Raw genomic sequence first — 13,880 nt, forward strand, 5'->3', positions numbered from 1 at the left:
ATATATATATATATATATATATATATATATATATATATATATATATATATATATATATATATATATATATACACACACATATTTACACGTAGTCCAAGACCAATATTTATAAGCATGAATAACAAATATAAAGAAAAAAAAATTGAAAAAGAATTATGATAAAATGAAATATCAATTGTTTAGTGTCGCCTTTTCAGGATTATACTCATTGGCAAGGAAAAGTATGCCTCGGTGCCTTGATTGACACTAAAGTGCCCCCAAAGCGAGACGAACCGCTCAACATGTTTTGAGCCTCGCTTCGGACTTAAGCGCGCTTTAAGCGAGCCTTTGACAACACTGGATTAGTTATACGAAGATGCTAATGTTTTGATTTTTATGCTTTCGTTGAGACATGAAGCTTTTAAACATATACTGACTTTTGACATATAAACAGAAGAAATAAAGTATGGGTGTCCTATATTGCAACTCTCTTGGGAACAAAATAGGCCGCTTAAGGTAATTAAGGTTTACCATTTCATTTCTTCCCACAATTTCTCATCATATCATAAAAGATTACATTCACAGAAGAAATCACAATATGGGACAACAAAACAAAGGCAACTTAATGTTCAGACAAATGAATTAGGATGTCGTAATTACGGACAAACCAGAATTTCCATTCCTAAGTAGAGGGTTTTAAGTTGTTATGACCTAGCATGTCTATCATTCACAATGATATAAAGCAAGAAAATCTTTTCCATTAACCACCACAAAATTTCAATGTACTCACGTTTGTGGGTAATTGTCACGATCCAATTAAGGATCGAGACGGCGCTTAGGAGCAAGTTCTCCCAAGTAAGCCTCATCGGTAAATTTACAGAAAATCGGGCAGAGTTTCCCCTGTTTTTGGACAATCCCAAAAAATTTCCTGTCTCAAATCAGCGATCAAACAACCTAATAACAATTCAACCGGCAATTGACAACTTACCGATTAGACAAAATAAGTCTCCACCATTACTAATCAACACACTAACAACCAGAAATACTAATTTATCTCCGACTTTGATAATAAAGAACGATACTCGACATAAAACTAATAGCAAAATAATACACATAACACTAAAAGAATGACTATGGAGCGACTCTAAGAATTCAAAGAAAAGACCATAACAATTGATAAAAATCTCCGCCCACGCGAACAAGTGCGAGGCTCACCAAGAATTCTCAACCTGTGCGCTCTAATTAACGAAATCTTCGCCTGCGTCAACTGCTGTCTCTGTAAAAAAAATTTTGCGGGGAATGAGTCGCTAGCTCAGTGAGTAATAACACTTAACCACAACCGTTTTTATTTGGGGACAAGTCAGAAAACATGCTAGTATATCAAACAGAAAATAACATAAAAATGCCCTTTCAGAAACAATAAATAATTTTCAGTCTCATCACGCTTTTCTTGTAATATAATGTAATTAACAATTCAGTAATAAGCTCGGTAACCACTGTATAATATCAGTATTCAGATTTTGGGAGGTTTCAATGAACGGATCATGTAATCGGTATAACTGTGGACTTCTTCGCAAGAAGTCAAATATAACGGTAGTCCCTACTCGAGGGAAGTCGGTAACGGTATGCTAGTTCTACCTTCCCACTAGCGAGGGCTATAACGGTAATCTGTAATTACAAGGTGCACCAGGTCTAACGAACCCGCCGTTAGCTAGGGGATCCTTCAATGTCTACTCCCATTTATACTTGTCTCTGTAATCCATATATACTCGTAGAAACAATTTTAAAACAATATAGGGCATTTCGGTTCTTATCAAATCATATACTTTCCTTTCGATAACAGTAAATTCAAGTAACTGTCAAACAGATCTAGTGACAACGAAAATATTTAAAACCACGGTATTCATCTCAAATAACTATTTCGGTATCATATCGAGTAAAAGACTTGTCCCACATGCAACTCAAAATAATCGGTAACATATTCATATTAAAAATCATGTGTAAATCATGCAAGTTATGAAAACACAAATTGCGGTAAGATTACTACTCACAGTACTCGTGCCGAAATACCAACTGCTTCTCCTGAAGCAACTCGTACAAATTCCTACAATCAATCTATATTTACATAATATCGATCTCATGTTAATTTTCTTATTTAGGCTAATTCATGGCTATTTTAGAATACCCAACCCTCGAGGTTTCATGTTTGACTCTTAATTTGCCCAGAATAATTCTTATTGGTATTTAATTTCTTATACCTTGTGAAACCCTTCAATTATATGAACTGAGATAAAAAGAATTACCAGAAGAAAAGAACCCAGATGAAAAATTCGAGTATTACCCGTAAAAACCAGTGCGTATTTAAGATTTCTCAAGATTTGGTTCTAGCCTCTTTCTTCTTCTCCCTTTCTTTCCTTCTCTTTTTTTTTTCGTTCTGAAGCTTCTACTGCGTCGAACTCAGAAGACCTTTCTTATCTTTTGTTTTGTCATTTGAAGCTTTCTGCTTCTTTTCCTTAGAAGGGTGCAGATAACCCTTTTTAAATTTGTAATGGGCTTCGGCCCTTTGTCTTACTTCCTTACTTTTTTTTCCCTTTTTTTATTAGTTCTTATTTTATTTTTAATAGATGGTTGCTTATTATTATTATTATTATTATTATTATTATTATTATTATTATTATTATTATTATTATTATATTATACTAATGACCAATACACCCTTATTAAAAATATAGGGTATTACATCCACCCCACCTTATGGAATTCGGTCCCCGAATTTAACTCAAGTTCGTACCTGTAGACTGAAACAAATGGGGGTACTTGACTCGCATAGTGTCTTCTATTTCCCAAGTAGCTTCTTCAACTGTATGATTTCTCCACAAGACTTTCAGGAACACGATTTCTTTTGACCGTAGTTTTCTTATTTGTCTATCAACAATAGCCATTGGCTCCTCCTCGTAAGAAAACTTCTCATCGAGTGGTATAGTCGGTGCTTCAGTCACCTGAGATGAGTCTGATATACATTTTCTTAGCATTGAGAAGTGAAACACTGGATGAATAAAGGACAACTCAGGAGGAAGTGCCAAATGATAAGCCACCGCTCCCACTCGGTCTAATATCTCATACGGTCCTGTAAACCGGGGGCTCAACTTGCCTCTTTTCCCAAACCGCATTACACCTTTCATAGGGAAGACTCGTAGGGACACTTTGTCTCCAATTGTGAACACTAATTCTCTTCTTCTCTTATCAGCATAAGACTTTTGTCTGCTTTGAGCTGCAAACAATCTCTGTCTGATCAACTGGACCTTGTCCATAGCTTCTTGTACTAGGTCGGGTCCCAATAAGTTAGTCTCACCAGCTTCAAACCATCCGATAGGAGAACGACATCTTCTACCATACAATGCTTCATACGGTGCCATTTGAATACTGGACTAGAAGCTATTGTTGTAAGCAAATTCAGATAAAGGTAGATAAGAATCCCAACTACCTCCAAGCTCAAGAATGCAAGCTCTCAACATATCCTCCAAGATCTGTATAGTACGTTCAGACTGCCCGTCTGTTTGTGGATGAAATGCAGTACTGAGATCTACTCGCGTACCCAATGCTTCTTGAAAAGATTTCCAAAAGCGTGAGGTAAATTGTGATCCTCTATCAGAGATGATGGATATTGGAACTCCGTGAAGTCGGACAATTTCATTCATAAATATCTGTGCATACCTGACTCCACCATATGTAGTCTTCACCGGCAAAAAGTGTGCTGATTTCGTCAGTCGATCTACAATCACCCATACTAAGTCATAACCTCTAAGGGTTCGTGGTAGCCCGGTGATAAAATCCATAGTAATACTTTCCCATTTCCTCTCTGGAATCTCAATTTGCTGTAGTAGTCCTGCGGGTCACTGATGCTCAGCCTTGACCTGCTGACAAGTCAAATAACTAGAAACAAAGTTAGCAACATCTTTCTTCATACCTTCCCACCAATAAAATTGCTTCAGGTCATGGTACATTTTTGGGGATCCAGGATGTATAGTGTATTTAGTGTTGTGAGCTTCTTTCAGAATAACATGTCTTAACCCATCTACGTCTGCTACACATAGCCTGTCACCCATTCGAAGAACACCATCACTTTCAACAATCATATCCTTGCTTTTACCAGCTAAGGCCTCATCTCTGTATTTGCATAATCGTTCATCCTCATATTGGGTGGCCTTAATGCGCTCAACTAGTGAAGACTTAGCCTGAGAACAAGCCAACAATGCCTCTGAATTTCCGACACTAAATTTGATACCTGTATCTTCTAGTCTCTGAATATCTCTGGCCAATAGTCTCTTTGTAGGGGCTATATGTGCCAAACTCCCCATAGATTTTCTACTCAATGCATCAGCCACCACATTGGCTTTTCCAGGATGATACAAAATAGAACAATCATAGTCTTTGAGTAATTCCATCCAACGACGCTGCCGAAGATTTAGATCTCTCTGCTGAAAGATATACTTCAGACTTTTATGGTTAGTATAAATCTCACAAGTTTCGCCGTATAGATAATGTCTCCAAAATTTTAGAGCAAATACCACTGCAGCCATCTCCGAATCATGTGTAGGATAGTTTTGCTCGTGCTTTTTCAATTGTCTCGAAGCATAAGCTATAACACGACCATTTTGCATGAGAACACATCCTAATCCCACCCTCGAGGCATCACAGAATACTGTAAATCCTCCATAACCTGATGGTAAGGCTAATATTGGTGCAATTGTCAAACATGTTTTGAGTTTCTGAAAGCTCTGCTCACATTCCTCCGTCCACTGAAACTTTGCATTTTTCTATGTTAGCTTGGTCAGCGGCACTGCTATTCTGGAGAAATCCTGCACAAAACGCCTGTAATAGCCTGCTAAGCCTAAAAAGCTGCGAATCTCTGTAGGAGAAGTAGGTCTGGGCCATTTCTGCACAGCTTCCGTCTTCTTAGGATCTACCATAATTCCATCTTTGGAAACAACATGCCCCAAAAATGATACCGAGTCTAGCCAAAGTTCACACTTCAAGAACTTAGCATAAAGCCGATGTTCTCGCAATGTCTGCAATACAGTCCTGAGATGATCCTCGTGTTCTCCTTGGCTACGAGAATATATCAGGATATCATCAATAAATACTATTAAAAATCTATCTAGAAATGGCTTGAACACCCTATTCATTAAATCCATGAATGCCGCTGGAGCATTAGTCATTCCAAAAGGCAACACAAGAAACTCATAGTGCCCGTATCGAGTTCTGAAAGCAATCTTTGAAATATCTTCATCTTTGATTCTAAGTTGATGATAACCAGAACGGAGGTCAATCTTTGAAAAGTGGGCAGCTCCTTGTAACTGATCAAACATGTCATCTATACGGGGCAAAGGATATTTATTGCGTATTGTTATCTTGTTCAATTGCCTGTAGTCAATGCACATTCTCAGGGATCCATCTTTCTTCTTTACGAACAGTACTGGTGCACCTCATGGTGATACACTAGGTCTAATAAACCCTTATCTAACAAATCCTGTAACTGTTGCTTTAGCTCCCTCAACTCTGCTGTGCCATTCGATATGAGATGTGTGTAAGGTAGCAAATCAATACCAAAGTTAATTTCTTATACTGGAGGCAATCCTGGTAAATCCTCGGGAAATACATCAGAAAATTCTCTCACTACTGGTACATTTTCTATACTAATTGTTTCCTTTCTTGTGTCATTTACAATAGCTAAGAGACCCAAGCAACCCTTCTTCAGAAGTCGTTGAGCTTTCATAAAAGATATAATTTTGCAAGTCTCTGGAACCGGACTCCCTCTTAGAATAAAACTGTGTTCATTTGGTATCTTAAACTTAACTATCTTTGCATGACAATCGACTATAGCATAGCAAGAAGATAACCAATCCATTCCCATCAGCACGTCAAAGTCAATCATATCAAGTACAATAAGGTCAGCTAGAGTATCTCTACCCTCAACCCGAATTTGACAAGCACGATACACGTATTCAGCTAATAGAGACTCTCCGACAGGAGTAGCAACTAGAAAAGGATCATTCAATAGCTCGGGATGTCTACTAAATCTCAAAGCAAAGTACAAGGACACATAGGAGTGAGTAGATCCCAGATCAATCAACGCAAGTGCATCAAATGAACAGACAGAAAGAATACCTGTAACCACTGCATTCGAGGCCTAAGAATCCTGTCTAGTAAATGCAAAAACTCTCGCCTGACCTCTACCAGCATTCCCTTGTCCTTGATTCACAGTAGCATGGTCTCCAGCACCTCGACCTCTATTTCCTGTACCTGTAGCACCTGAAGTATTACGAGTAGTCTGAGTCGGTGCAGCGACTCAATAGAAGCCTGGTTGAAATTTCTCGGAGGCTGAGGGCAATCCCTCAAGTGATGTCCCAACTGGCCACACCGAAAGCACTCTCCAGTTAGAACACGACATTGGCCCAAATGTGATCTACCACAAGTCTGGCAGACTGGAGTAGTGGCATATATCTGCCCAGAATTTTGATGTCCAGATGCTGACGATCCCCCAGTACCCTGTCTATAATGTGGTCTGTATGCGGACTGTGAAGACATGTATGTCCCTGTCTGAGAACCCTGTTGTTGTTGTTGTTGTCCCTGATTTCCTGTTCTTCTATTTTCACTAAAACCGCCACTGAACGGCCCTCCTGTCTTGGTCTTCTTACGTAAATCACTAGCTGCACGCTCCTCACGTCCCTTGTTTTCAATCTTTCTAGCAAGGTCGACTACATCATAGTAGGATAAAGTCTTCATCTGTGGGGCTACTGCAGTGTATAAGCGACCAACCAATCCATCCACAAATTTCTGAACTCAAGCTTCTTCAGTAGGCACTAAGTAAGGAGCATATATAGCCAGCTTACAGAACTTAGTGTTATATGTTGACACATCCATATCTGAAGTCTGAACCAATCTCTCAAAGTCTCTAGCATATTTTTGCATTAGGCTGTCTGGAAGAAAATGATTCTTGAACAACTTAGTGAACTCGTCCCATGTCAGTGGTGCTGCTCCTGCTGGCCTTCCTAGCAATACAATTTCATACCATGTGTTGGCCATATCCTCTAGTTGTATGCTGCGAGCTCCACAGCTCTCTCACTAGAACATCATAGAGCACGTAATGCCTTGAGTGTCCCATCCAAGAAACTTTGAGGATCTGCTGAATTATCGGAACCTGTGAATTTTGGTGATTTCAATTTCAGGAACTCTTGTAGGGATACTTCCTTATTCCCAAAAGTCTGAGTCTGTGCAGGTGCTTGTGTCTGTGAAGTAGCCTGAGGAGCTGAACTTCCACCTTGAGCAGGCACCAATGCCTCGAACACATTCAATAACCTTGCCACTGCGTCGGCAAGTAAGGCAACAGTAGGTACAACAGTTGGCGCTGGTGGTGGAGCGTCCTGAACTCCCTGCCTTTGCACTTGATCTGGCATAACAGCTTGGGGTTGACCCATGTTTCCAACTTCAGGTTGAGGAGCAGTCTGTCTTCTAGTTTGATGAACCCCAACTTGACCTCCACCCCGGGTAGAACCACGTCCAGCAGATGAGGGTGTGCGTGTCCTAGCCATCTGCTAAAGAAATATTCCAAAGTCAATCTCAAGTTATCTCAATGCACGATCAAAGAATGAAAAGAGGGAAAACATTCCTAAATGTTCAGTAGCCTCAAGATCATAAGTATGGGCGCTTACATACCCATGAACAAGACTCTACTAAGCATTGCTCCATGAATCGGGACTTAAAGCCTAAGCTCTGATACCAACTTTGTCACGACCCAATTCAGGATCGTGACCGGCGCTTAGGAGCAAGCGCCCCCAAGTAAGCCTCATCGGTATTATACAGAAAATCGGCCAGAGTTTCCCCTGTTTTTGGACCATCACAAAATTTTTCCTGTCTCAAATTCAGCAACCAAACATCCTAATAGCAATTCCAATGACAATGACTTTATCCATTAACCAAAATAAGTATCTACCTTTAACAGTCCACCCACTAACAACTAGGAATACCACTTTATCTCCAAATTTTTATAAGAATGAGCGTTACTTAACATAAGTCTTTAATAACAAAGACTACTCAAGACACTAAAAGAATGGCCATGGGTCGACTCTAAGAGTTCAAAGAAAGACCATAACAATAAACAAAATCTTCGCCCACGCGAACAAGTGCGAGGCTCACCATGAACTATCAACCTGTGCGCTCTAATTAACGAAATCCTCGCCTACGTCAACTGCTGTCTCTATAAAAACAATTAGCGGGGAATGAGTCGCTAGCTCAGTGAGTAATAACACTTAACCACAACTGTTTTTATTTGGGGATAAGTCAGAAAACATGCTAGTATATTAAACAAAAATTATCATAAAAATGCCCCTTTCAGAAAGTACAAATAAACAATTTTCAGTCTCATCATGTTTTTCTTGTAGTATAATACGATTGATAATTCCGTAATAAGCTCGGTAACCACTGTATAATATCAATATTCATATTTTGGGAGGTTCCAATGAACGGATCATGTAATCGGTATAACTGTGGACTTCTTCCCAAGAAGTCAAATATAACGGTAGTCCCTACTCGAGGGAAATCGGTAACGGTATGCTAGTTCTACCTTCCCATTGCGAGGGCTATAACTGTACTCTGTGATCGGTAAATACAAGGTGCACCAGGTCTAACGAACCCGCCGTTAGCTAAGGGATCCTTCAATGTGTACTCCCGTTTATACTTGTCTCTATAATCTGTATGTACTCGTAGAAAATATTTTAAAACAATATAGGGCATTTTGGTTCTTATCAAATCATATAATTTCTTTTCGATAACAGTAAATTCAAGTAGCGGTACAATAGATCTAGTGACAGCGAAAATATTTAAAACCACGGTATTCATCTCAAATAACTATTTCGGTATCATATCGAGTAAAAGACTTGTCACACATGCAACTCAAAATAATCGGTAACATATTCATATTAAAAAAATCATGTGTAAATCATGCAAGTTATGAAAACACAAATTGCGGTAAGATTACTACTCACAGTACTCGTGCCAAAATACCAACTGCTTCACCTCAAGCAACTCGTACAAATTCCTCCAATCAATCTATAATTACATAATATCGATCTCATATTAATTGCCTCATCTAGGCTAATGTCACGACCCCAAAATCCCTCCAAAGGAGTCGTGATGGCACCTAGTCTCTAAACTAGGTAAGCCTAACATTTTCTGTAATAACATGGGTATTTACTAACTTTAAATTAAATTACTCTGAACAAATTACAATTTTCAAAACCGGTGGTACAAGTCACAAGCCTTTCTAAGAGTAGTTATACAAAATAAATACATCACTGCTCCAAAACAAAAGGAACAAATGGAATTAAGTACAAATGAAGGTGACTCCGAGGCCTGCGAATGCTGTAGTAGGTTTAGCTGGAGTCTCCGCCGCAACGACCCGCACAACTACTACCAATCAAATACCTGGATCTGTACACAAAAATGTACAGAAGTATAGTATGAGCACACCACGGTGGTGCCCAGTAAGTATCAAGACTAACCTCGGTGGGGTAGTGACGAGGAACAGTCAAGACACCTACTGGTCAAATAAAATGAACAGGATATGATAGTAAAATATCGAGCTAAAGATGGCGTGGTAATATCAACAGCGGAGAGAAATCAAAAGACAAACAGTATGAGCAATAAAGGGAGAACACGGGTAGTAACGAACGATAACCAAGTAAATCAACACTAACATAACAGGAACAGAGACAAGTAAGAATGTATCCAAATAAAGGAGGCCATGTCAACTAAATCAATCACATCATGTCTAGTACACAATCCTGAACATCTCAACCCTTGATTTCTCATATCATAATCTCAACTTCCGAACCTTCAGCACACATGGCACCTTGTGCCCCCATATTTCATTTTCCATTTCACTTTTAACAACAAAATCCATATGCTATACAATACATAACGTCCGTACAATGCACTCAATATGTCCAAGAAGTCTCATTTACCTAATATAACTAAAATTACAATTTCTAAGCCAATTAAGAAAGCCAGCGAGAAAAGATGAAGTTGTTTATTTGGAAATCCTTTGAGTAAAGAAGGTACCCTTTTTAATTTAAAATACAACATCGGATGGATTATTGCCTTTAACATGAGAGTTAATAACTTAAAACTTAGTAGAAATTCCTTTTTAAGAAAAATACAACCTCAGACTGTTTAAGGGGATATAATTGAGAAAATAATTGAATTAAAGATGTAACAATTATTGAAGTTTGAAGTAATGGAACGTGTGTATGTATATATATATATATATATATATATATATATATATATATGGTGAGNTTTGGATCTACCATAATTCCATCCTTGGATACAACATGCCCCAAAAATGCTACTGAGTCTAGCCAGAATTCACACTTCGAGAACTTAGCATAAAGCCGATGCTCTCGCAATGTCTGCAACACAGTCCTGAGATGATCCTCGTGTTCTCCTTGGCTACGAGAATATATCAGGATATCATCAATAAATACTATTACAAATCTATCCAGAAACGGCTTGAACACCCTATTCATTAAATCCATGAATACCGCTGGAGCATTAGTCAGTCCGAAAGGCATTATGAGAAACTCATAGTGCCTGTATCGAGTTCTGAAAGCAGTCTTAGAAATATCTTCATCTTTGATTCTAAGTTGATGATAACCAGAACGGAGGTCAATCTTTGAAAAGTGGGCAGCTCCTTGTAACTGATTAAACATGTCATCTATACGGGGCAAAGGATATTTATTGCGTATTGTTATCTTGTTCAAATGCCTGTAGTCAATGCACATTCTCAGGGATCCGTCTTTCTTCCTTACGAACAGTACTGGTGCACCCAATGGTGATACACTAGGTCTAATAAAACCCTTATCTAACAAATCTTGTAACTGTTGCTTTAGCTCCCTCAACTCTGCTGGCGCCATTCGGTATGGGGGTATCGATATGGGTTGTGTGTTAGGTAGCCAATCAATACCAATGTCTATTTCTCGTACCGAAGGCAATCCTGGTAAATCCTCAGGAAATACATCAGAAAATTCTCTCACTACTGGTACATTTTCTATACTAGCTGTTTCCTTTCTTGTGTCATTTACAATAGCTAAGAGACCCAAGCAACCTTTCTTCAGAAGTCGTTGAGCTTTCATAAAAGATACAATTTTGCAAGTCTCTGGAACCTGACTCCCTCTTAGAATAAAATTGGGTTCATTTGGTATCTCAAACCTTACTATCTTTGCATTACAATCGACTATAGCATAGCAAGAAGATAACCAATCCATTCACATCAGCATGTCAAAGTCAATTATATCAAGTACAATAAGGTCAGCTAGAGTATCTCTACCCTCAACCCGAATCTGACAAGCACGATACACGTATTCAGCTAATAGAGACTCTCCGACAGGAGTAGCAACTAGAAAAGGATCATTCAATAGTTCGGGCTGTCTACTAAATCTCAAAGAAAAGTACGAGGACACATAGGAGTGAGTAGATCCCGGATCAATCAACGCAAGTGCATCAAATGAACAGACAGAAAGAATACCTGTAACCACTGCATTCGAGGCCTGAGCATCCTGTCTAGTAAATGCAAAAACTCTCGCCTGACCTCTACCAGCATTCCCTTGTCCTTGATTCACAGTAGCATGGTCTACAGCACCTCGACCTCTATTTCCTGTACCTGTAGCACCTGAAGTATTACGAGTAGTCTGAGTCGGTGCAGCTGACTGAATAGAAGCCTGGTTGAAATTTCTCGGAGGCTGAGGGCAATCCCTCAAGTGATGTCCCAACTGGCCACACCGAAAGCACTCTCCAGTTAGAACATGACATTGGCCCAAATGTGATCTACCACAAGTCTGGCAGACTGGAGTAGTGGCATATATCTGCCCAGAATTACGATGTCCAGAAGATGATGGTCCCCTATTACCTTGTCTGTAATATGGTCTGTATGTGGACTGTGAAGACATGTGTGTCCCTGTCTGAGAACCCTGTTGTTGTTGTTGTCCCTGATTTCCTGCTCTTCTATTTTCACTAAAACCGCCACTGAAAGCCCCTCCTGTCTTGGCCTTCTTACGTAATTCACTAGCTGCACGCTCTTCACGTCCCTTGTTTTCAATCATTCTAGCAAGGTCGACTACATCAGAGTAGGATAAAGTCTTCATCTGTGGGGCTACTGCAGTGTATAGACGACCAACCAATCCATCAACAAACCTCTGAATTCGAGCTTCTTCGGTAGGCACTAAGTGAGGAGCATATATAGCCAGTTTACAAAACTTAGTATTATATGTTGACACATCCATATCTGGAGTCTGAACCAATCTCTCAAAGTCTCTAGCATGTTGTTGCATCAGACTGTCTGGAAGAAAATGATTCTTGAACAACTTAGTGAACTCGTCCCATGTCAGTGGTGGTGCTCCTGCCGGCCTTCCTAGCAATACAGTTTCATACCATGTGTTGGCCATATCCTCTAGTTTGTATTCTGCGAGCTCCACGACTCTCTCACTAGAACGTCCAAGAGCACGTAATGCCTTAAGTGTCCCATCCAAGAAACTTTGAGGATCTGCTGAATTATCGGAACCTGTGAATTTTGGTGATTTCAATTTCAGAAACTCGTGTAGGGATACTTCCTTATTCCCGAAAGTCTGAGTTTGTGCAGGTGCTTGTGTCTGTGAAGTAGCCTGAGGAGTTGAACTTCCGCCCTGAGTAGGCACCAATGCCTCTAACACATTCAATAACCTTGCCACTGCATCTGCAGGTAAGGCAACAGTAGGTACAACAGTTGGCACTGGTGGTGGAGCGTTCTGAACTCCCTGCTCTTGCACTTGATCTGGCATAACAGCTTGGGTTTTACCCATGTTCCCAACTTGAGGTTGAGGAGCAGTCTGTCTTCTAGTTTGATGAACCCCAACTTGACCGCCACCCCAGGTAGTACCACATCCAGCGCCACGTCCAGAAGATGAGGGTGTGCGTGTCCTAGCCATCTGCGAAAGAAATATTCCAAAGTAAATCTCAAGTTATCTCAACGCACGATCAACGAATGAAAGAAGGGAAAACATTCCTAAATGTTTAGTAGCCTTGAGATCATAAGTATGGGCGCCTACATACCCTTGAACAAGACTCTACTAAACATTGCTCCATGACTCGGGACATAAAGCCTAAGCTCTGATACCAACTTTGTCACGACCCAATTAAGGATCGAGATCGGCGCTTAGGAGCAAGTGCTCCCAAGTAAGCCTCATCGGTAATTTTACAGAAAATCGGGCAGAGTTTCCCCTATTTTTGGACAATCCCAAAAAATTTTCTGTCTCAAATCAGCAATCAAACAACCTAATAACAATTCAACTGGCAATTGACAACTTACCAATTAGCCAAAATAAGTCTCCACCATTACTAATCAACATACTAACAACCAGAAATACTAATTTATCTCCGACTTTGATAATAAAGAACGATACTCGACATAAAACTAATAGCAAAATAATACGCATAACACTAAAAGAATGACTATGGAGAGACTCTAAGAATTCAAAGAAAAGACCATAACAATTGATAAAAATCTCCGCCCACGCGAACAAGTGCGAGGCTCACCAAGAATTCTCAACCTGTGCGCTCTAATTAACGAAATCTTCGCCTGCGTCAACTGCTGTCTCTGTAAAATAAAATTTGCGGGGAATGAGTCGCTAGCTCAGTGAGTAATAACACTTAACCACAACCGTTTTTATTTGGGGACAAGTCAGAAAACATGCTAGTATATCAAACAGAAAATAACATAAAAATGCCCTTTCAGAAACAATAAATAATTTTCAGTCTCATCACGCTTTTCTTGTAATATAATGTAATTAACAATTCAGTAATAAGCTCGG

The 13,880-nt window shown here is 39.5% G+C and overlaps 1 protein-coding gene across 1 annotated transcript; it reads right to left on the reverse strand.

The window, feature by feature from the left end:
- Positions 1 to 1,020: 1,020 nt before the first annotated feature.
- LOC109220598 lies at positions 1,021 to 13,638 on the reverse strand. Its single transcript, XM_019385057.1, has 3 exons — positions 13,606 to 13,638; positions 11,564 to 12,998; positions 1,021 to 1,255 (listed from the first exon to the last, which is right to left on the reverse strand). The coding sequence occupies exons 2-3, from the start codon at positions 12,996 to 12,998 to the stop codon at positions 1,218 to 1,220; spliced, it is 1,473 nt and encodes a 490-aa protein (XP_019240602.1). The 5' UTR covers positions 13,606 to 13,638; the 3' UTR covers positions 1,021 to 1,217.
- Positions 13,639 to 13,880: the final 242 nt, after the last annotated feature.

Source organism: Nicotiana attenuata, unplaced genomic scaffold, assembly GCF_001879085.1.
Source record: "Nicotiana attenuata strain UT unplaced genomic scaffold, NIATTr2, whole genome shotgun sequence".
NCBI classification, from domain to species: Eukaryota; Viridiplantae; Streptophyta; class Magnoliopsida; order Solanales; family Solanaceae; genus Nicotiana; species Nicotiana attenuata.

Bases quoted from the DNA above. Each gene is read 5' to 3' on its own strand.
- LOC109220598 (XM_019385057.1), bottom strand. From the start codon at position 12,998: ATGGCTAGGACACGCACACCCTCATCTTCTGGACGTGGCGCTGGATGT. The intron at 1,256-11,563 runs GTATTCTTTCTG...TTTTTTTTACAG, and splicing joins CTCGAATGCAGTGGTTACAG to AGACAGCAGTTGACGCAGGC.